At 50.0% G+C, this 23,815-nt stretch overlaps 10 protein-coding genes across 10 annotated transcripts; 5 read left to right on the top strand and 5 right to left on the bottom strand.

The window, feature by feature from the left end:
* Window positions 1–112: 112 nt before the first annotated feature.
* AUEXF2481DRAFT_4112 (uncharacterized protein) lies at window positions 113–709 on the bottom strand (the record flags this gene model as incomplete). The annotated part of the gene is made up of 3 exons (XM_013489392.1): window positions 113–363; window positions 420–596; window positions 646–709. The coding sequence occupies 3 exons, from the start codon at window positions 707–709 to the stop codon at window positions 113–115; spliced, it is 492 nt and encodes a 163-aa protein (XP_013344846.1).
* Window positions 710–991: 282 nt separating this feature from the next.
* On the top strand, window positions 992–3,831 carry AUEXF2481DRAFT_4111 (uncharacterized protein; the record flags this gene model as incomplete). The annotated part of the gene is made up of 7 exons (XM_013489391.1): window positions 992–1,469; window positions 1,519–1,586; window positions 1,641–2,000; window positions 2,059–2,136; window positions 2,185–2,510; window positions 2,562–2,916; window positions 2,971–3,831. 7 exons carry the CDS (start codon window positions 992–994, stop codon window positions 3,829–3,831), a joined length of 2,526 nt encoding a protein of 841 aa, XP_013344845.1.
* A 263-nt stretch (window positions 3,832–4,094) lies between these two features.
* AUEXF2481DRAFT_64348 (uncharacterized protein) lies at window positions 4,095–6,402 on the top strand (the record flags this gene model as incomplete). Its single annotated transcript, XM_013489588.1, has 3 exons — window positions 4,095–4,358; window positions 4,415–4,681; window positions 4,732–6,402. The coding sequence occupies 3 exons, from the start codon at window positions 4,095–4,097 to the stop codon at window positions 6,400–6,402; spliced, it is 2,202 nt and encodes a 733-aa protein (XP_013345042.1).
* A 1,077-nt stretch (window positions 6,403–7,479) lies between these two features.
* Window positions 7,480–9,271, top strand: AUEXF2481DRAFT_64447 (uncharacterized protein; the record flags this gene model as incomplete). The annotated part of the gene is made up of 3 exons (XM_013489596.1): window positions 7,480–7,579; window positions 7,633–8,132; window positions 8,186–9,271. 3 exons carry the CDS (start codon window positions 7,480–7,482, stop codon window positions 9,269–9,271), a joined length of 1,686 nt encoding a protein of 561 aa, XP_013345050.1.
* Window positions 9,272–9,388: 117 nt separating this feature from the next.
* On the bottom strand, window positions 9,389–10,090 carry AUEXF2481DRAFT_64409 (uncharacterized protein; the record flags this gene model as incomplete). Its single annotated transcript, XM_013489592.1, has 1 exon — window positions 9,389–10,090. The coding sequence occupies one exon, from the start codon at window positions 10,088–10,090 to the stop codon at window positions 9,389–9,391; it is 702 nt and encodes a 233-aa protein (XP_013345046.1).
* A 530-nt stretch (window positions 10,091–10,620) lies between these two features.
* AUEXF2481DRAFT_28563 (uncharacterized protein) lies at window positions 10,621–11,901 on the bottom strand (the record flags this gene model as incomplete). The annotated part of the gene is made up of 3 exons (XM_013489464.1): window positions 10,621–10,975; window positions 11,029–11,834; window positions 11,890–11,901. The coding sequence occupies 3 exons, from the start codon at window positions 11,899–11,901 to the stop codon at window positions 10,621–10,623; spliced, it is 1,173 nt and encodes a 390-aa protein (XP_013344918.1).
* A 1,937-nt stretch (window positions 11,902–13,838) lies between these two features.
* On the bottom strand, window positions 13,839–15,858 carry AUEXF2481DRAFT_96825 (glycosyltransferase family 4 protein). The gene is made up of 3 exons (XM_013489720.1): window positions 15,674–15,858; window positions 15,008–15,613; window positions 13,839–14,958 (listed from the first exon to the last, which is right to left on the bottom strand). The coding sequence occupies exons 1-3, from the start codon at window positions 15,837–15,839 to the stop codon at window positions 14,231–14,233; spliced, it is 1,500 nt and encodes a 499-aa protein (XP_013345174.1). The 5' UTR covers window positions 15,840–15,858; the 3' UTR covers window positions 13,839–14,230.
* A 224-nt stretch (window positions 15,859–16,082) lies between these two features.
* Window positions 16,083–18,665, top strand: AUEXF2481DRAFT_4104 (uncharacterized protein; the record flags this gene model as incomplete). Its single annotated transcript, XM_013489390.1, has 5 exons — window positions 16,083–16,791; window positions 16,839–16,949; window positions 16,999–17,143; window positions 17,195–17,870; window positions 17,916–18,665. 5 exons carry the CDS (start codon window positions 16,083–16,085, stop codon window positions 18,663–18,665), a joined length of 2,391 nt encoding a protein of 796 aa, XP_013344844.1.
* An 82-nt stretch (window positions 18,666–18,747) lies between these two features.
* Window positions 18,748–19,773, bottom strand: AUEXF2481DRAFT_649111 (uncharacterized protein). Its single transcript, XM_013489719.1, has one exon. It carries the CDS (start codon window positions 19,618–19,620, stop codon window positions 18,829–18,831), a length of 792 nt encoding a protein of 263 aa, XP_013345173.1. The 5' UTR covers window positions 19,621–19,773; the 3' UTR covers window positions 18,748–18,828.
* A 2,034-nt stretch (window positions 19,774–21,807) lies between these two features.
* AUEXF2481DRAFT_38894 (uncharacterized protein) lies at window positions 21,808–23,368 on the top strand. The gene is made up of 2 exons (XM_013489541.1): window positions 21,808–22,373; window positions 22,425–23,368. Exons 1-2 carry the CDS (start codon window positions 22,123–22,125, stop codon window positions 23,137–23,139), a joined length of 966 nt encoding a protein of 321 aa, XP_013344995.1. The 5' UTR covers window positions 21,808–22,122; the 3' UTR covers window positions 23,140–23,368.
* The last annotated feature ends 447 nt before the right edge of the window (window positions 23,369–23,815 follow it).

The following is a 23,815-nucleotide window of genomic DNA, read 5'->3' as shown; positions in this document are numbered from 1 at the left end:
CTATGGCCGATTGTGGCCTGCTCTAGTGGTCGATTCGTCCCCAAGCAATGCATGTGCAATCATAATATCAAAGCTGACGCGGTGCGGAGTGGGGTGGTGTGGCGGCGATCTTTCAGGAAGTCTCATCCATGGGATCAAGAAGTTGAGCCTGGACCGGGGCAGGAAGCGGATCGGACTGAGCAGGAATGGCTGCAGTAGCAGGAAGCTCGGTTGTGGCTGCGGCAGAGGCGACAGTTGGAAGTGTGATCTGGCCGGCTTCCTTCTCTTCCCTCTGCTTCCTGGCCTTGTGCTCTTTGTAACTGACAGTCTTGGGCACGACGTCGGACAGGAATTCGAGATTGTCTACACGCGCGACTGCACTGGCTGAGAAGTGTGTCAACACAAATGTCCCTGACGATCTGACCGAGAGCAGTACTCACCGACGTCCTTGTATTGAATGTTCCTTCTGGGCTTCTTCTCAGCTTTGACGACATTTTGAGTTTGTTCGACCAGGTACTGCAGGAAAAGCTCAGTAGCAGCGGTGATGGTGAAGGCAGCGTTATTTGAGCAGTTGGCAATGTCATCGTCGGCATGAATGATCTTCTTGACTCTGGCGACTATTGCATGTCAGACGATGGTGTAGTCTATTGGTCCTTTCACACTTACGAGGGAGGGAGACTGTGCCAGTGATGTCGGACGAAGGTGTGATGGGGGTATTGTTATACGGCATCTTGACGGTAAACCTGACTGGACGACTACTGAGCCGAGGTGGAGGTTCGACAACAGATTGCAAGTTCAAACACGGATATATCTGATGGTAATAATAATCTTGTGGAAATCGGATGCTCAGCGTGACGCGTCTGACCTTTGGATGCGCGCGACGCACGGCTCCTTCCGAAAGTGGTTGAGGTCTGGCCTCGGGACTCTCGCCATGTCGTCCATCTTCGAGTGCCACGAATTGTCGCATGCAATGTCAAGGTGACAATCGCATATGTGATACGATAGAGATGCGATGAACTCTCTTCCACCTTCTCGCCGTCCGTCGCTTGTGCCGTCAGCTTCATCACGCTCCTTCCACCGCAGAGTCTCGGCGCTCTCCCTCTCAGCAGCCGAACAAGGAGACACGAGTCGTGTTAACCCCGAAGATCAGGTCGTCGCCGATGAGATTGATGAGATCAAGAGATATGAAGACTTTACAACAATAGATTGGGTCAGAGATGCTGCCAGGGAGCAGCAGCGACGCAAGGCCAAGCGACAAGAGCGTGCTGGTTTCTTCGAGAGAGATGGTCGCCTGGGTTGGAGAAGAAGGCTATGGGAGGCTTATGATGCTGGCCAAGCGTGGCTGGTTGTTACTCTGATAGGCACTGCCATTGGTCTCAATGCTGCCTTTTTGAACATAGTCACCGAATGGTTGTCCGATATCAAGCTCGGTCATTGTACAACTGCCTTTTATCTGAATGAGAGTTTCTGTTGTTGGGGTGCCGAGGAAGGTTGGTACATCTCACTCTCTACAAGCCATAAAATACTGACGCCTCGAAGGCTGCGCAGAATGGCGGCCTTGGAGTTCCCATATCATTTTCCGCTATGTAATTTACATTATCTTTTCCGTAAGCTCTGGTCCCATCAACTTTGTCTGTCATCTTCTAATAGTTACTCTTAAGACCATTTTTGCCTTTACATCCGCCAGACTCGTCAAGTCATATGCCCCATATGCTGCTGGTTCTGGTATATCCGAGATCAAATGCATCATTGCAGGCTTCGTTATGAAGGGCTTCCTCGGCTTCTGGACTCTGCTGATCAAGTCCATCGGTCTGCCTCTTGCCATCGCTTCTGGTTTGTCCGTTGGCAAGGAAGGACCCAGTGTTCACTATGCTGTGTGCACAGGCAATGTCATATCTCGCTTCTTCGACAAATATCGCCGAAATGCTGCAAAAACTCGAGAGATCCTTAGTGCATGTGCTGCAGCAGGTGTAGCTGTTGCTTTCGGAAGTCCCATTGGAGGTGTCCTGTTCTCACTCGAGGTAAGTCGATCAACTTCATCTCAATGTTGTGTCAACTGGGCGCTGACCATCTGACCAGGAAATGTCAAACTATTTCCCACTAAAGACTTTGTGGAGAAGTTACTTTTGTGCGCTGGTAGCAACCGCAGTCCTCTCTGTAAGTTCGCGATCATCTCGTCCTCGATGCCTCACTCACATCTTTCAGGCCATGAATCCCTTCCGTACCGGCCAGCTTGTCATGTTCACCGTCAGCTATGACCGACAATGGCATTTCTTCGAAATCTTCTTCTATATCATTCTCGGAATATTTGGTGGCCTCTACGGTGCGTTGGTCATCAAGTGGAACCTCCGCATGCAAGCCTTCCGAAAGCGTTACCTCGCTCAATATCCAATCCTTGAGGCCACCATACTCGCCACAGCTACAGCTATCCTCTGCTACCCGAACAAGTTTTTACGCATCGACATGACAGAGAGTATGGAGATTCTCTTCCTCGAGTGCGAAGGAGGTCATGACTATGATGGCTTGTGCGAGTAAGTGGAAAGAGTTGACCCGATCGTGAGGACTGAACTAATTGCGCTCAGCCGTCAAAACCGCTGGACGTCAGTAATGTCCCTCCTTATCGCGACTGTCCTTCGCACCTTTCTCGTCATCATCTCGTACGGTTGCAAAGTACCTGCAGGTATCTTTGTACCTTCCATGGCGATCGGAGCATCTTTCGGACGCATGGTTGGTATCCTGGTCCAGGCTATGCAGCAGGCATTTCCCAACTCTGCGTTCTTTTCAGCTTGCCAGCCTGATCTACCCTGCATCACTCCAGGCACATATGCCTTCTTGGGCGCTGCGGCTGCGTTGTCTGGGATCATGCACATCACCGTTTCCGTCGTCGTTATCATGTTTGAATTGACAGGAGCCTTGACCTATATCCTACCCACCATGGTATGTGAACTTGAGGGAACATTTATCTGTATGCTTTACTGACACTATTTCCAGATCGTTGTAGGTGTTACGAAAGCAGTTAGTGACCGCTTTGGAAAAGGAGGTATTGCAGATCGTATGATCTGGTTCAACGGTATGCCATTCCTCGACAACAAGGAGGATCACGCTTTCGGTGTGCCCGTCTCTACAGCTATGACCAGCGAGCTGAAAGCTTTGCCAATATCCGGCTTGGAGGTTCGCGACATTGAGAAACTATTGGACGACAATAAGTTCTCTGGCTATCCGATTGTTGAGGATGCAACCTCGATGATGTTGGTCGGGTATGCTGGTCGTACAGAGCTTCGTTATGCTCTTGACCGGGCTAGGCGTGATCAGATGGCAACACCACGCACCAAATGCTTCTTTACTCCAGTCGCAGGGCAGGTGCCAATCACGCCATCAACACCAAACCCAGCAGTACACTTCGACTACCTCAGTGCGTCATCAAACCAATCAAGCGTAGACTTGAGTAAGTTCATCGATGCAACACCTATCACAGTCCATCCTCGTCTACCTCTGGAGACCGTTATGGAGCTCTTCAAGAAGCTTGGACCTCGAGTCATTCTCGTCGAATATCGCGGCAGACTTACCGGACTAATCACAGTCAAAGACTGCTTGAAGTACCAGTTCCAGGCAGAAGCCCACGAGAATCCCAAAGACGATTCGGCGCTCAGGGAAGCCCAAGATCGCTTGTGGCAAGTGATCAGGAAGACAGCGGGTTGGATAAATAGTCGACTGTCATTCTTAAAGCGTCAGACTCGCCACGTGCGACTGCCATCTTATTCTGATGCAGGCGTGACACCGAGGAGTGACACATCTGCGGAAGGGCGAGCGGCAGCTAGACACGACGACCTAGAGCTAGACTGTCAAACATGATGAAAAGCATGTTCTCGACCAAGATAAATGAAGACCTTTCTCCAAACAACTGTTGATGCTGCTCATTGGAAGGAGCAATCGTGCCGATGGAGCATGTCCTTATAAATCCTGATTAGGCAATCCTGACTCCGTGCACGCGGCGTTTTCGTGACAATTCTGACGCCATCATACGCGTCTGCCGTCCTTTCCACTCTACTGTTTGGTCTTGCAACATTCAATATTAGAATCGACTGGCCACAATGGCGGACAATCAGGATGTGGAGATGACCGGTCGCAGTCCATCTCCGTCGCGCGGGATGAAAAGAACTGCAGATGAAGCATTCAACAGAGCACCGCCACCCATCCGCGCTCTTCATCAGGATGTCGTCAACAAAATTGCTGCTGGAGAAATCATTGTCTCACCCTGGAATGCATTGAAGGAACTCATCGAAAATGCTGTTGATGCTGGCGCAACGATGCTCGAAATCTTGGTGAAAGACGGAGGATTGAAGTTATTACAGATCAGCGACAACGGCCATGGTATCAACGTGAGGACAATCATATGCTGGCTCGACACCTATATTCATTACTGACCATGTTACAGAAAGCCGACTTGCCTCTGCTGTGTCAAAGACATACGACCTCCAAGATCAAAGAATTCGAAGACCTCACTTCGATTGGTACCTATGGATTTCGTGGAGAGGCTCTTGCCAGCATCAGTCACATTGCCCATCTCACGGTGACCACAAAGACAATGGACTCGAGTTGCGCATGGAAAGCATATTACACCAATGAAAATCTTACACCGCTAAAGCCTGGTCAGCCTGCAGATCCCAAACCTTGTGCTGGCAAACAAGGGACCCAGATCACCGTGAGCCCACCCTCTTGTACCATTATTGCGACCAAGCTAATATGTCGAAGGTCGAAGACTTGTTCTACAACGTGCCAACTCGCAGGAGAGCCTTCAGATCGAGCAGCGAGGAATACGCCAAGATACTGGACATCATTGGCAAATACTCCATTCATTGCAAAGGTGTTGCGTTCTCTTGCAAGAAACATGGCGAGGCTGGAACCAGTCTCAATGTTCAAAGTCACCTTACTACGGTCGACCGCATCCGGACAGTGTTCAACAGCGCAGTTGCAAATGATCTGATATCCTTCGAGGCTGCCAATGAACGCTGGGGCTTCAAATCGGATGGACTGATCAGCAGTGCCAACTACTCAGCAAAGAAGTCGACATTCCTGTTGTTCATCAATCATCGCTCGGTCGAATCAACAGCAATTCGCAAAGCCATTGACCAGACCTATGCAACGTTCCTGCCGAAAGGAGGAAAGCCATTCGTCTATTTGAGTCTGGACATCGATCCGGCCAGGGTTGATGTCAACGTGCACCCGACCAAGCGTGAAGTCGGATTTTTGAACGAGGAAGAGATTATCGAAGTCATTTGCGACGAGATCCGTACAAGACTGGGTTCAGTCGACACAAGCCGAACATTCATGACACAGTCATTGCTTGGACCAAAGAAGACCACAACACCCATGACACCATCAGCTCCTGGTCAAAGCGAGATGTTGTCGTTCTCTACTCCTCTGCTTCAACACGAAGACAGCACAGGCTCTACAAAGTCCACAACTCCAAGAACAGCAGCGAAGCCATATGAGAACAACCTTGTCAGAGTCGACTCACGTGTTCGCAAGATCACCTCCATGCTTCCACCCACCTTATCTTCCTCGCCGAGCAAAGGAAGCAGGGCAGAAGGACAAGGTACAGAAGAGACGGAGTATGAATTCGTTGAGAAGCAACAGACCACTATTCGACTCACTTCGATCAAAGAACTTCGTGCTACTGTCCGGGACGAGATTAACAACACCCTGAGCGACATGTTCTCGAATCACACCTTTGTGGGCATCGTTGACACTGCCAAGAGAATCGCAGCAGTTCAGTCAGGTGTCAAGCTCTACCTAATCGATTACGGTATGGTGTGTACGGAGTTGTTCTACCAGCTTGGGCTGTCAGACTTCAGCAACTTTGGTACAATCAAGTTCAAGGAGCCACTGAGTGTCGCGGATCTCTTACGTATAGGAGCAGAATATGAGCAGTCGCGGACGCCTATCCGCGATCAAGAGCTTGACTGGAACGAGGTTGTACAAGTGACTCTGGATCAACTGGTACAAAGCCGAGGTATGCTCAATGAGTACTTTGCTCTCGACATATCCGAGGATGGTGAGCTGCATAGCATCCCTCTGATACTCAAGAGATATATGCCTTGCCTGGCCAAGCTTCCGACTTTTCTTCTCCGCTTGGGTCCTCACGTCAACTGGGATGAGGAAAAGGACTGCTTCGACAGCTTTCTGCGAGAGCTTGCGTCATTCTATTCGCCGGAATCGCTACCATCAACATCTACGACCTCGGAGCTTTCCCAAGAGGCACAAGAAGAGGCCAACAGACGCCGCAAGCAGTTGGAGAGATCAGTCGAGATTGCAGTCTTCCCTGCCTTCAGCAAAAGGCTCGTCGCAACAAAGGGACTTAGAAAAGCAGTCGTCGAAGTAGCAGATCTCAAAGGACTGTATCGTGTATTTGAGAGATGCTGAGCATGGGACAGAGGCGTTTTTATGTTGCTATGATACCACAGTCTTTTTGTTCTTGTTTGTTAGCACAGCATTTTCGGCGACGCATTTCACACTAGGGGTTCAGATTGCATGTAGATATCTTCGGCATCCTCGAATGACAGGCAGATTTTCTTCGATCCGATCTATTCTGCCTTTTAACCGGAATGACAGCTCAACTTCCAAAAGTGATATGCGACGTCGGAAGAAGTCGCGTGCCTGCCCCGTCGATCCTACGTTGAAGCTGCATGATGATGATTCTGCAGAAATCGAATCATGAATGACGTGTCCGCGTCTTCTGAAAGATACCAGAATTCAGCGACACAGTCCTTGCAGTCGATCAATGTTCAGGATACATCGGTCTTCTCCACGGGGTGTGTTAGTCAACATGGGGAGCCCCCATAAGATTGCAGCGGCTCATCAACCCTCAAGACGGGAATAATGTCTTGAAACGACGAGCAATCGGGCCGTGTATCACGGCATCGTCATGCCGAATACCACATCATAGCCATCAAAGCCACCAAGAAAAACGCCTGCCGAAAGCGCCATCCGTTCAAGAAAAGAGAGGCACGAGGCTTGAACGTAAAATCAAGAAAACGCAAGCAATTCGTATGCCAAGCACCTGACTCGACATCTCACGGACCAGGGATCGACATTAGTTTGTATCCACTTCTTTTTTCTCCATGGAGGAGAGCATGGAGAGTATGGAGCTTTGCGTGCGCTTCGGAATACCGGTTTGGGGGTGCCCCGCTCCGGGGGAGGATTGTTTGAGGGATTGACTGTGGGTCTGATTTGGCATGTTGATGCTACCGGGTGTTATTTGGGAGGTTGTCGCCGATGGTGAGGGTGTAGAATGGGTTGCATATATCAGGCACGTCTCGCTCTTCTTCCGGAGGCGAGGTCTACTCGCTTTTCCGGTCTCCTTAGACGTCGACTATACCCAAAGCCTCAATTGACAACTGGGTCTTCTACGGCTTTCTTTGGATCTCGTTTCACCACTCTGTCATTCTTGGAAACAAAGACTGCATTACTCACTGAGACGGAATTCTACGATCCGCGACCATGGATCAACTGAGTGGCTTTCGTGTAGCAAACGTGCTATACAAGAAGAGTTTGTTGAATGCCATCGCTTGTGCAGCTGCGCTTTCAATCTTCTTCTTTGGTATGAGTTTCCGATTCACCTTTTCGAGGCTTCATTACTGACACGACATCTAGGTTATGACCAGGGTATGATGGGAGGTGTCAACACCTCAGCCGACTATGCCCAGTTGATGGGATTCGGTCATGTCGACGAAGCAAGCGGTAGAGTTATTGTCGACGACTCGTTACTACAAGGCGGCATCGTTGCTGTATACTATCTCGGAACACTCTTTGGAGCCTTCCTCGGTGGCTGGGTAGGAGACAAGACTGGTCGTATTCGCACAATTGCACTCGGTTCAATCTGGGCGATCTTGGGAGCTGCTCTTCAATGCTCGGCTCAGAACCATGTCTGGATGATTTGTGCTCGTACGGTCAACGGTATTGGTACTGGTATTCTGAACGCCATTGTGCCTGTCTGGGCTACTGAGACTGCTGAACACACTTCTCGTGGTCAATTCATTGCCATTGAGTTCACACTCAACATTTTCGGTGTTGCTGTGGCTTACTGGCTAGAGTTTGGTCTGTCCTTCATCGATGGAGGTCGTGGAGCTTTCCAATGGCGTTTCCCCATTGCTGTAAGTTATGGTACAATTGCTTACCGAATTGTGACTGACTCTAGTATCGATAGTTCCAAATCATTCCTCTACTTATGCTCTTCGGCGTCATCTGGTTCTTCCCCGAATCCCCTCGCTGGCTCTGTAAGGTCGGTCGCGATAAGGAAGCAAGACACATTCTCGCCCGTCTTCGTGGTGACGAAGGAACGGACAGGATCAGAGCCGAGGCTGAGTTCCAAGACATTATCAACATCGTACAACTGGAGAGAAGCACCTCGAAGCAAAACACATACTGGAAGATGTTGCTCGACTTTGGCAAAGGAAGCTCGGGAAGTCTCCATACTGGCCGCAGAGTCCAAATAGTCATCTGGCTTCAGATTCTCCAGGAGTGGTGTGGTATTGCTGGCATCACTGTTTATGCGCCTACTATCTTTGGCATCGCTGGATATGATGCTCAGAAGAGTGGCTGGCTTTCTGGTTTGAACGATACAACATATATGCTCGCTACACTGGTCTGTGTCTTCACACTCGACAGGATCGGCAGAAGATGGACACTCTACTGGGGTGCGATCGCCCAAGCCATCTCTATGTTCCTCATTGGAGGCATGTCTCGTGGAGGTATCAATGCGACTGCCAGTGGAAACACTGCACTCGCGGCCCGCTATGGAGCCGCAGCAGCCAGTTTCACCTTCATCTACACGGCCGTCTTCGGTGCAACATGGCTGACTGTACCGTGGCTGATTCCTGCTGAGATCTTTCCTCTCGAAGTGCGCGCCAAGGGCAACGCTTGGGGCGTCGTGGGCTGGTCGATCGGCAATGGATGGCTTACACTACTCTGCCCGGTCATGTTCAATGCCATAGGCGAGAAAACGTTTTACATCTTCGCTATATCTAACGTTATATCGATCCCTCTGGTGTATATCTTCTTGCCGGAAACCAACCAACGCACTCTAGAGGAAGTCAACATACTTTTCTCGGCATCTTCGCCTTTTGCATGGTCTGCAGAGAAGCACTTCGCAGAGTTTCAGGCTGGCAATCCAACATATGTATCTGGCAGCCGTGGAAACTCGATCACTGATCCCGAGACGGGTATGCGTGGTGGGAAAATGAGAGAGTCTGCCGATATGGTGGAGACGATGAAGGAGAAGGAAGATATTTGAGTTGGGAGGAGCGACCGACGCTCGCCCTCATAAGACTCGCGATGATGCAGATGAACACATTAGACAAGATAGAGAAGACGCACGATAGGCATAGAATAATTCAGTTGTGATTTAACTCTAAGGACTTAATCTGTCGACCTTCCATCCAGACTCACTGTTGTCATCCCTCGTGTATCTGAAACGATCGTGCAAGCGGCTAGGTCGTCCCTGCCAGAACTCGACCATCTCTGGTACAACTCTGATACCGCCCCAGAAGTCAGGAACGGGGATCTTGTCTTGACCATCGAATCGCTTCTCGACATCTTCAACCTGCTTCTCAAGCTCCTCGCGACTGCTCAGGATACTGCTCTGCTGACTGGCCCAAGCACCCATCCTGCTGCCTCTGATACGTGTGTCGTAGTATACCTGACTCTCTTCACTGGTCATTCTCTCCACCTTGCCCTCGACTCTAACCTGTCTCTCCAACTCATGCCACCAGAAAGTCAAGCTAGCATGAGGATTGCTCTTAACATCGCTTGCCTTCCTGCTCGTACCCCAATTGCTGTACACCACCCAGCCCTTGTCGTCCAACTCTTTCAAATACACCATTCGCGCGCTCACTCTGCCAGAGGGAAGTTCGGCAGTGCTCAATGTGACGGTCTCGGGTTGATGCACTTTTTCGGCATTGGCATGTTGGAACCAAACATCGAATTGGGTCAAGGGGTTTGGGTCGAGTTGTGAGGCTTCCAGACTGCCTTTTGTGTATTGTTGGGCTTGTTGGGAGTCGTTTGTGCCGCCGGGTGCAAAGATGCGTTTATTGTTGGGTGTGGAGCTGGACATTGCGCTATTGTTGCCAGGGCTGTTGTAGAGGGCCATGCGAGGTGAGAATCTGAGTGAGGTGTGACGGATTGGAGTTGCGAGGAAACTGCAGTATCGCCGCATGTATTATTGATGCTTACAAATGTGTTGAAAGTGATATAGTAGTGTGAAGGAGAGGAAGTGAATTTGGATGTTTCTGTTTGCTATGACGATCCTGGTGACTAAATTTCCCCAGAAAAAGGTGCATGACATCTCCTGACGATCGCGCGCTGTCTCTCCATCTCCTGCATCCATCATCTTCCATCGACTTTTCTTCGTGGGTTGTCATGGATAGCAAATTGAGTTGTAGTGCTCAGTTGTGGGTAGGTCCACTTTGGTAATCTTCAAAGGGCCTCCTTGTCGTTCGTGGTGGGACCCGCTCCGTTGCTTCGCCGAGACGCTCCATTGCCCTCCGCAGCTGCCAGTTTGGACCTGTGCTTTACGACAAGTTAGTTCTTCCGCCCGATGAGGCTCGCGAAACTTGTGCGTCAGCAACATACCTTGGGGTACCTTCACTCCTTCTTGACTCTGGCCCTGGATCCTGCCTTGGCAATATCCTCGTCGTCGTCTGAGGTCTCCATCATGCTAGACAGCGACGCCCTGGGCATAGAGTGACTCTTCTTGATCAACGCCTTCTCAAGACTCTGTTGGATGAGTTCGACCACAGTCACCTCGATGGCGTCCATGCAATCTTCTTTAATTTCATTCGAAACTGCTTGCTTGGCCTTCTGCATGGCGCAAGGGTTCATCTGAGACAAGTGGTTGGCATAGCCCTGTGCGTCTTCGTCAAGCTCCATGTCAAGACTGCCCTCAAGGACACGCCCCATCGCATCATCGATGGCGTTGGCGATCTGGATGCGTAATCCACTGCTGTTCGTCAGTATCGCACTTGTGCAGCCGCCAGGAGCACGGAAACGTACCTGTTCTTCTTGGGAGCCTCCTGGCGAGCTCTCTTGGAGCTTCCTCCAACGGCATCGTTGCTAGTTGCTCTCTTCTTTCCATTACGTGCCTGACGAAGTGCTTCTGCATCTGTCTTGACAGGCTCGTCTGCACCGTCATCAAGAATTGCTTGCTCGACGTCTGCGACGAAGGGATTCACGTGAGCTCCAGTGTTGCTTCTGTGGCCAGGGGTCTCTCTGCTCTTCACAATGTGGCCGTCGGTTGCTCGAGACAGTGCAGGAGTAACGTATCGATCGACAAGGTCTCGAGTGTTGGAAGGACGAGGTGAAGCAGTAGCAGGGGCAGGGGCTACAGGAGCAGCAGTGGGAACAGAAGAGCCAGCAGGGGTAGAGGAAGCGACACCAGCTTCTCTGTCCCCGCGCGCGTACTGAGTCTTCTTCTGTCCGAAGAGATTGACCAAGTGGTTTTGAAGGTCATTGACCTTGTCGTAGGCTCGTGGCTTGGGGTTGGAGCCGCTGTAGAGTGTCTTGCAGTTGTTGACGATAAGCTGGAGGTGCCCGACGAAATGGTTCAGGCTTTGGTAGAAGTCAATCTCAGGCTGGAGATTCTCATTGATGGTCTTGAGATCGACGCGTGGCGTAATGCTCTGGTACTCGGCAGTGCCGACGGTTGCGCGGAACGGCTCGGTGAAGTGATTGTTCTTCTTCTGGTCAAGTTGCCCCATGATATAACGGCAGAACAGTCTGTCGTTGACCGACATGTCTGCATTGTCCGCGGGATCGAGATCGTCCCACTGCTCCTCATGACCGAGACTGGTTCTGGTATTCTGCAACAGTATTAGCTAATCCAAGACAGAGACTTGGGATCACAGCACTACTTACGTGTCGGCTCATGATGATGGAATAGCGCGCGATGCGAGTTGTTGTAAGACGAAAGAGACTTGATCGCGGAAAGGACTGAATTAGATGTCTGGAGAGGGGCCGAGCCTCCTGTCGTCTGGTGAATTTGGTTGTGCCTTTTCTGTTCGAGAATCCAGGCTGGATTGAGTGATCTCGAAGACTTCCTGAAGGAGAATACTCAATGCTCGACCGACAAGCTCGAGAAGCAGGTTATAATGTACCTGGAACACTGAGATGAAGACGTAGCAGAGTTGATTGAAGATACAGACGTGGTTCATCTCTATATGACATGTACCAACACCTCTCTCTGTCATTCGCCAACACGTAGTTCTTTCACACTAGCCCTCTGACATTCACCAGGAGACCTGGAGATACATCGCTATTCCAAGTTGCCGACATGGCCTTCTGCAGGAAAAGGGGCTGGTTGTTTATGACGATATCAGAAAGATGTGTTGTCCTGAATAACTGGCGCTTGACCTTTTTGTTCTTATCTTCAAATGCCCGGCACTGACCTAGATCTCTGACTAGCTAAATTTGGAAGGGACCTTTTGAACGCACAATCTATTCCTAAGACTGATGACTGTTGGTAGAAAATTACCCGTGATAGGTGCTTCAGCATTGAAACTTCTTACACTAGAGATGACCTTGCATTTTGTTGGCTACAGAATAGCCTATACTGGAGCAAGTAATACCCTCACATCTAGAAACCATGGACACCACTTTTGACTCGATCAAGTCTACCACCACAAACAACACCATTTTCTCTCAACGCAGAGGAAGCTCTTTCAGCAATAAGACCAGGCAACATGGTCCCTGCTGAAGCCACTGCCTTCATCTTCATGTAAGCGGTAAACTTGTCGTCATCGGGAAGTAACCAGACTGTCTTTGCGGAGCTTGCTTCGGCCTGACAGTGTTTGATGATCTCCTGCATCTCAGACTCATAGAAGCCTTTCCCGATCACCACAGCAATAGGGCCTGTCGACGAGGTAAGGAGAGATGGAAGAGTTGATTTTGCTGAGTCCATGTCGTGACAGGTGTGGATTACTGATCAATCTCGTAAGTCATGGCGCTTAGATCTTATACCTCAGTGAGACAAGATTGGTTGGGTAACGAACCTTGATAACCTTCTTTTTCCATGCTGCTGCTGAAGTTTGTAGCCATTGTCTGACTCTTGCCACAAAGAGCAATCGGTACGGGTGTAGGGAGAGACATGCTTGATGACAGGTGCAGAAATAAAGATGACGACAAGTATACAGATGTTTGAGGAAGCAGCGTTCGAGATGTGGTGAATTGACGTAGTGTGACTTTGAAGCTCATGTACTTTATGTGCAATTAGGGCACAGAGGTGGATATGAGATGGCCAGGCGATGAATTGAGTTTTGTCAAAACCAGAATCTATGGCGGCTGCTCCTATATATGTACCTGTGCGATATCTGATGGTATGTCCTGCATGAAGTGTGGTCATCGATTGCTTTGCCGGTCGATAGTTGCTCCTTCCCGGCTCGGATGTCCGAGATCATGTCCGAGAGGAAATCCGAAGATATAGTGATTTGGACGCATTTACACATATCCCGATAATGGGATCCCATAGTATGCGAGACTTGCATCCAATGACGGAGGGCTCAATGACGGGTTACAATGTTGGTACGGTAGACGACAAAGATTGTCCGTGCCGTACCGACTGTTGGGTGAACAATTTCATCGTCACCTAGCGGTGTCGATGGTCGACGATTGTTTGTTGGTCATAGTCCACTATCAACAAGATGTTGCCCAAGCATCATATTGCACTAATGAAGAAGAAGAAAAAGGTTGGGCCAAAAAGGATAATCGCAGTCTAACAATTCGGAAATGCTGACTTGCCTCGACAACTTCTTGCCTCTGAATCCGACTAGTGTGATTTGGTGAGGAGAGGGTAGGATCGATAGTATATGATCTGCTATGGTGGAGGTGGTAGATACGTATCTTCTCATGTCTGTCATGAATCCCTTGTCTGGTGGTAGTAGAGGTGGACTCCGCTGACCACATGAGTACATCCGTATCACTGTATAAAATTACACCGCTTTGAGGAAGCATGTTGATTACTATCGACAGTTACCATCTCATCTCCTTGTGCCTCGCTACGGTGCTAGTTGTGCGCCGACTTGATCTTGTGGTTGCTGCTGCTTTTAGACGACAGGCCACGAACTCTGACTGATGGTGATGTAAATTCTCTTGCGCTACACAACTGCACGATTGCATCGGCGACGAGCATTTGAAAAGTGGCCTCACGCGAACATAAAATAGCGGATGTCCAAATATAGCATTTTTAACTTAAACATACTTTTTACAACTCATTTCTCACTACTTGAGTAGTGGTAGAGATGATTTCCTCCGTGATCGTTCTACCAGCACTGTGTGCTCGTACCGAACTTAGCATGGTCTTGTTCTCGAGAAGGAAAAACAACAGCCACGTGGAAAGTAGTGCTAGAGAAACTGCAACGCCAGAAACTATGACGACCATCCATAGCCAACCAGGTATCATAGGAGGCTTCTGGGGCTTCGTGTGCGGATTTGAGACTTCGTCCAATGACTGGTCGAGGCGAAGAGCCATCTGTTCTTTGGAGAATTCTGCTTGCACGCGCTTACGTCCGTTTTCACCCATGCTACGAAGCTCAGCAGGATTTGAGGGAGATAGAACACGCGACATGACAGCAGTCCACTCGTCGGGTTTACGAATGTCTCGCAGCCAGCCGGTTTCTCCTTCAACAACGGTTTCGAGAGGACCACCTTCATTGGCAGCAAGCACGGGTACTTGAGCAAGCATGGCCTCGAGAGGCACGATGCCGAAGTGTTCGTTTTGAGGTGTGTAGACAAGCAATTCAGCAGAGGCTAGGAGAGTTTGCTTCAAAACATCTGGAACGGATAAGAGGAACAGGACCGACGTCTTGTCTGAGACGACTGAGGGGTCAGGGAGCGATTTATGGGTTTCATGGGAGAGCTTGAGTGAATCGGCCAACTGTTCGAGCTCTCTGTGGGTATTGACGTTCTCTGGGACGCGGGAATCGTAACCGCCTGGTACATGTGAGCAAGAAATATAGACAGTAGGACAATTGAAGCATACCAGCAATGACCAACAGAGCAGACTTGCGGATTGAGCTATCGAGCTTTGCGAAAGCCTTTACAGCAAGAGCAACATCCTTCTTCTTCTCGAAGCGATTGATGCTCAGGATGACCTTTCGACCTGACCACATGGCTTTTCTCTGCAGCTGGCTAGCAGTCGAGATATCCACACAAGGATAGACTACCTTCAGATCTCTGCGCGACAATTTGGACAAGACGCGCTTGACCATACCACCAGTGAATTTGCTGTTGACCACAATGCCATGGCTGGAGGCTGTGCTCCAGCTCTCAATAGCATTGAAAGGTATCCTGTAAGCCTTCTTCAAGATGGCTATAGCGCCTTCTCCTTTCTGAGCGAGCAATTGGTCCGGGAAGTGACAGTAGAAGAGGATGCCGACGTCGGTATACAGGAATCGAAGGAGTGGTACCGCTGCACTCAACTGGTCAACGAAGAAATGCGTTGGTCTGAGGTGATCGAGTTCATAGTTCCACAAGGCGACTATGCATACAAGGTGCAGCTGGCGTAGAATGGCGCAGAGAATGGCGAACCGACCGAAGATGGTCGGTGGGACTAGCGAATTGCCACGCACTCGAACGTCGAGCGTTCCTGCGAATATTTAGCCTACTTTCTCAGCCAGAGTCACCAAGCGTATACAAAGCAACTTACCATCACGAGCTTCCTCAAAGCAATGTCCTGGATCACAATGCGATGTGAAGATGGTAACCTTGTGGCCACGCGCTTGGAGACCGACGGCAGCATCTATCACTAACCTCTCAGCACCTCCTATACCCAAGTCTGGGTGGAAGAAGACGATGCTCTTCTTTTGTGCCATTGCTGATCAGGAACAAGACAGCTCATCATCGACGCACCCTGAAGCTTGTCGGCATCTGATGGATGGACCCCACATTCTCCTTGGCGTGGCTGGGGTTAAGTAAACCTTGTCTCCGCCCTTGAGCCTCGGCCCATCCGTTAATGATGCTCCTCCATTCCACTGCTCGTGACTTCCTGTCCAAAGTACTTGCCTATGCCACAACCTTGACTTGATACACAATGACATGAGACCTTGACAACCGACATGAGTGACAGCAACGCCCCCGATCTGTCCATTGTGGGTGATCGCCTAACACTGCATCCACCTGGTATAGTCCAGGACCAAGAAACGCCTCTCCTGACTTCATATGCTCGATTTCGTTCAGCCCCCTTGGACTTTCTGCGCGAGGTCAGCTTGTATCTTTCTGGTACTGGTTGGCGATCGTACGATGATTTCATTGGCCGCAATATCTTCTACAATGGCTTCAGTGACCACATCAAAGCCTTGGTCTTGAAGAATCCTCGACTGCAAGCTAGGATATCTGAGCTGACCCACAAAAGACTTGATGTTGAGTTAGCTGAGGGAACTCTTCCTGCTTACAAGGTTGATGATAGACGCAAGGAAATGGAAGCCCAGCTGGTCCAGGTTGCAGACTCATGGACTGACCAGATGATCTGCAAGATGGACAGCAGAAGATTTATCCGTGGTGCCTACTACTTCGCGACTCAGCTTCTTACCCGGGCCTATCATCAAGGTATTCACGTCTCCAGTGATGAGGTCCTACGCCTTCGAAAAGTCGCCAAGGAAGCAGAGAGAAAGAAACAATCCATCATCTTCCTGCCGTGTCATCGCTCTCACGTTGATTACGTCTCATTACAACTTATCTGTTATCGTCTTGGACTTGCTTTACCCATCGTCGTTGCCGGAGATAACCTCAACTTCCCTGTGGTCGGACCTTTCTTACAGCATGCTGGTATGTTGCACTCTTGGGATCGTGTGACTCCTTGTTGATGTTCGTAGGTGCAATGTGGATCCGCCGTAGCTTTGGCGATGATGCATTATACACGACTCTCGTACAAGCATATCTGGACACCTTGTTGCAAGAAGGACACAACTTCGAGTGCTTTGTCGGTACGTATTCTTCTCGGTTCTTGTTGCACATGGCTCATATGATTTCCAGAGGGTGGCCGTTCTCGTACAGGAAAGCTTCTGCAGCCGAAATTTGGTATCTTGAGCTTCTTGCTTGAAAGTGTGCTGTCTGGCCAGGTGGAAGACGCTATAATCTGTCCCGTGAGTACGCAGTACGACAAGGTTATTGAAGTTGAGTAAGTACTTTCCCAACGCTGCTTGACTTTGCCAATGCTAACACTACCTAGCTCATACATCTCGGAACTTCTTGGTCAACCTAAGCCTAAAGAGTCTCTGGGAAACTTCTTGTCATCTTCTTCAGTGCTCTCTCTCAAACTTGGCCGAGTCGACGTTCGGTTCCACGAGCCATGGAGTCTGCGTGATTTTATCAATGAGCAAAAGGTCCGTTTGACTACTCTACCACCTCAGATGAAAACTCCTGGAGACATTATCCTCAAACGTCGTCTCCTCACCACGCTAGGCTACAAAGTTCTGTCCGATATCAACGCAGTGTCCGTTGTCATGCCCACAGCTCTGGTCGGAACCGTTCTTCTCACTCTCCGTGGACGAGGAGCTGGAAAATCAGAACTCGTCCGCAGAGTTGACTGGCTGGCCGAAAGAGTAAAGAAGCAAGGCGGTCGTATTGCTCATTTCTCTGGTCTCCCAACATCTGTCGTTGTCGAACGAGCTTTGGAAGTGCTTGGCCAAAATCTGGTCGGCGAGTACAAGAACTTGCCCGAAAAGACGTACTACGCTGCGGATCGTTTCCAACTCAGTTTCTACCGTAACATGACTATTCATTTGTTCGTGTCGGAGGCACTTGTGAGTGCAGCATTATACACCAAGGTGAAGCTTGGTGGTGGCCCAGAGTACCAAAGCATTTCATACAATGATCTGTACGATTACGTCTACTTCCTCTCACAGGTACGTCTTCACTCCCTACCAGTAAACATATGCTGACCACAATAGCTCTTCCGTGGCGAATTCATCTTCCCGACGACACCTTTGGCAGAGAATCTGACCAACACGTTGACTGGACTTGAGGCAGATAATATCATTGCTGTTAACAGATCCCACAACGACGGCAGCACGATTGAGTCCATCTCACTTGATGAGTCAGAACGTCTCTCAGGTCGCGAGAATTATGACTTCTACTGTTTCCTTATCTGGCCTTTCATTGAAGCCAGTTGGTTAGGTGCTATAAGTCTTCTGATGCTTACACCTCCTCTCACAAACGCCGCACAGCAGACTTCGCTACCACTCAATAGCGCTGTTACACAAGCACAAAGACTAGGCAAAACCTTGTATGCCCAAGGTGATATATCGTACCTCGAAGCAGTCAACCGCGAGACACTACGCAATGCATACACAAGGTTCGCCGAAAGCGGCATCATATTTATCACGTCGCCATCTAAAGATGGCAAGATTCCTGCGGCTGTCTACCTCACAACAGAGTGGATGCCTGAGAGAGCAGAGGATGGACAAATCAGAGCTGAAGGAAAGCTGTGGGAATACTGCGAAAGCATCAGCAAAGCGAGAAGAGAAGGAAAGAACAGACGAGATGGAAACACTGTTGTTAGGAGAATCTTCGGTCTGGTGGATCTGGTCGGCACAGGCTTGTGGAAGGACGCTGAGCCAGCCAAGGCGGCTCTTCCTGTCAAAGGGGATGCAGAGTGGAAAGCAAAGAGGAGAGAGATCAAAACTGCACCTAAGCTATAAGCCCGGTCAATTGCAAGTTTATGTATCAAGATAACGTATACTTCGTTGGGCTGACTTCCACAGCGGTCTGCCATAGCCTTCTTTCGCGCTTTGGTCTCCGCTCAAAGCAACCTCTCTCCCGTAGCCCTCTTGTATGGCACAATATAAGCACGAGCCTGATCCTTCAATAGCGTGGTAAGCTGCAAGCCGAACAACTCTTCTCAAATTCCCGAATCCTGCCTGCGATGATCTCATCTCCATTCTTGAATGGCAAGTGCTTCACACCTTGTGTCTCCATCAACGCGTTCCTCAAACTCCTCAATGAAAGGACGTCGTCTGTACATGGCTCTCCTTTCGCAATCATCGTACCATCTTGTGCTTGTACCCTCGCCTCCACAAGGATGAATCCATGTCCTTGGTCATCATCCGCCGGCGTGCGTCTTCGCAGGATATCAAACTGCTTTCTCGGATCGCCATCACGAAACAACCGTCGCAACTCATTCCAGATGGCTGGCTCCACAGGACTATACGCAGCAGCGGAGGATGCAGCAGATGCAATGGCGGAAGGATTACGACATACGCAGATTGGAGATGAGCGACTTGTTGCTCTTCCTCGTAAAGGAATTAATTGGCCATCACTGCGGGGAGGACTTGCTGTTCCGCCGCTCTGTCGTCGAGGAGAGTCTTTCATGAAGAGGTGGTCGTTGTCGCTTGAGGTGTAGTCTTCGTCGTCTGCGGAGCTGTAGTGGGTGAGAGTCATTGTGCTTTTGAGGAGTCGTGGTTGGCGGATGTAAATGCAATCACCCACGGTGTCTTGGTGCTTGGGGGAAGCTGAGATGGAGGAGATTGAAGAGGACGAGGTGCCTACGTCCCAGGTAAATTGTCTTTGTCGTTGGCAAAGGAGGCGTTTGGTTATGTTGTTGCTCTTTCTTCTTCCCTCGAGGATCCTCGGTGTGGTGTATACATGCGCCGACATCGTTTGTGTATGATGTTTTGAGAAGGTCGATATATATGTTTGGGTCTTGCTTTGCCGTACCAATTGCTTGCTGACACCCTTCACAGGCAAACAAGTCTTGAGTTCCTTCTTTGCCCTGCTTTATTGCTGGTTCCTCGTTTGCTAGATAACATTGTCGGAGGGGGAAGCTTGCTTGTTAATAATACCCCACTAGCGGAAATACACACATGGCACCAATGCGCTGTGTGTTGTTTCATCATCTCGGAAGAACGTGGAGGTGGGAAAAGTTTTTGTCATGTGCACTACGCCCACCGCCATAATCTCTCTTAAATCTCTCCCACATGCAGCAGGTGCATAGATTGGCTTGTGTTGTGTTGTGTGTGTGTGGCGGGCTGCAGTGCTGGCTCTGCATGATTGATAACCGCTCTGTCGGGAGAGCAAGGCACAAAAGATCCGTGTAACACCACACACCTCGGTCCTCTTAGGGCATTTCTACCGAGAAGCAATTGGGGAGACAATCTTACATCTACACAAGACTTCTTTGCTGACCACCATCCAAGACAATATAACCTTTTTGGTGTTGGTACTCTTGTATTCCCGTTTCTCTTGGGGGGCTTTATAGTAACCCCCACTCTGTTTCCATTCGCTTGGAAACTTCTCGTTCCCATTCGTCTGGGATTCCCGTCGACCTGGGATCGACGGCGCCGCAGTATCTAGATTTGTCACTTGGAGATGTTTGGACGGGAGGATTCTAGGCCACACGACATATATAAATCTGCATCTACCGCGATGAAGTGATCATATCACAGGTACCCGGTCCGGACGCAGCCTCCAGACTGGATATAAGAGCGTCTCTTAAGACTACAAAGCATTCATTGTATTTTTCCAATGACCGGACCCGGGTCCTATGGGGATGATTCCGTGCTTTCGCGTACTTTGGTCTTCTCAATCACATGGTAAGATCCTGCCGAATAGTCCAGTATGTCCTGGGAGATGCCGGTGTTTTACGTCAGACGCTCATAGCGAAGGTGGAGATGATAGCAGTGATACGCCAGGCTCCTGTAGACGGCTCGTTTGAAGTCATGACCATCGCGCGTGGTTACAGTCACCGGACACGCCAGTCGAGTTTGAAGTATGAGAAGCTCGGTTGTGTCGCAACCCCTCGTTACATTTAAGCATTGAATTCGAGCACATGGTCTTTTTCTCCACTAAGCGAAGTTTGCCTTGTTGTCGCAAGTCGACAGATGCAACATCCTCAATGGCGTCGCATGCGGATCATGACCGAGCTTGCAAGCGCGTTATGCGGTTTGGAAACTATGCGACAGTCGAATGGGCTTCGTGAATGCCATGTGTGTTGGCTCCAAGGATTTTGCTTTCAGCCACAACTTGCAAGCCTCCGCCTGAAGATCTCGACGCGGTGGCAGCTTCACCGAGGACTTGCAACAGGTTTTCTTCGACAGTCAAGCGAAGGTTGTTGTTCCATGTCCGTAAGAGCAGATGCTGTTCATTTGTCCTAAACTCGGCGTTCCCCAATTCGGTGTCCGCACCAGAGGGACCAGGCCCATTCCTATGGTTGCGTCGTATTGAGTGAGAGACTGATTGCGAGACTAAAGATTTGTGTCCCATAGATCAGTGATCAACCTTTAGATGCCTACCGTCCTTGAGAGCATGTCTAAGAGACAGTGAATGACACTCGCTATGAAGCCTGTTTTGTAGGCTTTCTCCCAAGTCTTCAACGAAACAAGAAATATCATCCAGTCACCAGATTTGATGCAGAGACGAGTGGGTGCATGAGAACGAGACACGCTCGGGAAGAGGGTGTATATCAGACTTCTCTTCGTATGAACAACTCACAACCGGCTGCCAAAGAGCTCATGGACTTGTGAGGATTGCTGCATCCATCAGGAGATACATGATTGAAGGATCACTCGGCGGTCAATGACGGCAGTCTTCTTCAGCGAGCCTCAAATATATTCCCTGAAGTTCCGAGAGCGATTTGTGCATGGCGGGAGTATGCGAAATGTGTTGGTTGCACTTTTACGTTCATGAACCCTACCTTTCCCACGGCAAACTTGGCCGGCTCTTGCTCTCGAGACCAGTGGCCAATCAGAGCATGCCAGAAATCATCGACTGCGCGTGACAGCCCCGCTACCTGTCTTGTTGCAGTTAGCGTAGTCTGGGGTCTCCGCCGAGTGCGCTTGCCGGCGAGATGTTTGACCCCTCGGACCGCATTTTTTGAATGCCGCTTCGGCGCGCCGAGTGGGCATGAACAAGCAGCCGATTCATCTGCCGTCAAGTTTGCCTATGGGTCCAGAAGCTAGCAGTGCAAGTAGTATATAGACCAAGCTCCCCTTGCCCTCCCGCATCTCCTCCTCTATCCTAATCCTCAATCTCCCAATCACCATTTCCCTTCTCAAATCTCTCAGGAAGCTGCCTCTCCAGCACTTTCGTACTTCCCACCTTCTCAAGAAGTCGCCCCTCTATCTTTGCACTTCTCGCAACTACCTCCACACAAGCGTCAAAATGTCGACCAACGCAAGATTTGACCCCAACTTCACTCCCTATGTCATCAATGCCATGGGACCCAATACTCCCGACCGCGCTCGCGTCGTTTTGGGATCATTGATCAAGCACATTCACGAGTTCACCCGTGAGGTCGAGCTTACCCCCGCTGAGTGGATGATGGGTGTCGAGTTCATCAACTCCATCGGCCAGATCAGCACTCCCATCCGTAACGAGGGTCACCGTATCTGCGATGTCATTGGTCTCGAATCGTGAGTTTGACCGTCTACTTAATACCCAAACACAGCTAATCCATGTTGCAGCCTCGTCGACGAGATTGCCAACCGCATTGTCACCGAGCAGGGCATGTCCCCCACCTCCAACGTCATCCTCGGCCCCTTCTGGTCGCCCAACGCACCTTTCCGTGAGCTCGGCGACAGCATCATTCAAGACCACAAGGAGGGTGGCAGGGTCACATTCATGCACGGTGTCCTCAAGGACATGGAGACCGGTGCTCCCATCGAGGGCGCCGTCCTCGACATCTGGCAGGCTTCCTCCAACGGCCAGTACGATTTCCAGGACCCCGAGCAGACCGAGAACAACCTCCGTGGCAAGTTCAAGTCCGACAAGGACGGCAAATTCAACTGGTACTGCTACCACCCCACTCCTTACTCTCTGCCTACCGATGGTCCCGCCGGTGTCCTCCTCAAGCTCATGGACCGCTCTCCCATGCGCCCTGCTCACATCCACTTGATGATCACCCACCCCGAATACGCCACTGTCATCAACCAGATCTACCCCAGCGACGACCCTCATCTCGACATCGACTCCGTCTTCGCTGTCAAGGATGATCTCGTCGTCGAGTTCAAGCCCAAGACCGATGACCCCAAGGCTCAGCTCGACCTTGAGTACAACGTCACATTGGCCCTGAAGAAGCACCACCCCAACCCCAACTCCGCTCCTCCCAAGTCTTCCTTTGAACGTTCAATGGGCGTCAAGAAGCCTGTCAACCCCAACGAGGCTGTTGCCAACTTGTAAAAGATTACAAACAAAAAAGCTGGGGATTGTATATGATGAAGAGAGCAGCATACTTCTTACGATTTAACTTCGTCCGAGGATCAAAGGGTGAATGGGCATACTGTGCATATATCATGTCGGGTTCACAAGGCGTTTCGGGTTTTTACATATCACTGGCGATATGTGCCATCTTCATGTTCGCTTTCAGTTTTGCGATATATCCAACATGAAATCCATTTTTCCAAAAACTTCAAAACTCGTCTTCCCATCATCCTAGACTTGATATTCGTGATTGGCATCATTCGCCTGGGAGAAACAGGTGCGCTCGATGTGCTGGTCGCTCTCGAGTGGTGACATCTTGCCAAGTATACAGTGCTCTGGGGACAACCCTGCTTCACGATCCCAGCACAACAACTCGAGGTTCTTAGCTTGGACCTCCTCTGCAGCTGTCAGCAGCCGCCTGTAGACAAACATACAATCTCGACGATGGCTATTTCAAGTGGATATGGCTACCTGAGGAGTGGCCAACGAGTAACATAAACCCCGACAAGTGTCCGCGAATGTTGTCAGCGGAGAGTTTTCGGACACTTCTCCCGGAGACATCTCCATTTGCTCTAGTACATAACCACTGGCATCTCCCAACTTACTCAATTCAACACATCCACAGTCTCAAACTCCTTGGACAATACTTGAGAGA

This window comes from Aureobasidium subglaciale (assembly GCF_000721755.1).
Source record: "Aureobasidium subglaciale EXF-2481 unplaced genomic scaffold scaffold_7, whole genome shotgun sequence".
Classification (NCBI taxonomy): domain Eukaryota; kingdom Fungi; phylum Ascomycota; class Dothideomycetes; order Dothideales; family Saccotheciaceae; genus Aureobasidium; species Aureobasidium subglaciale.
This window is presented reverse-complemented; position numbering and strand designations above follow the sequence as displayed.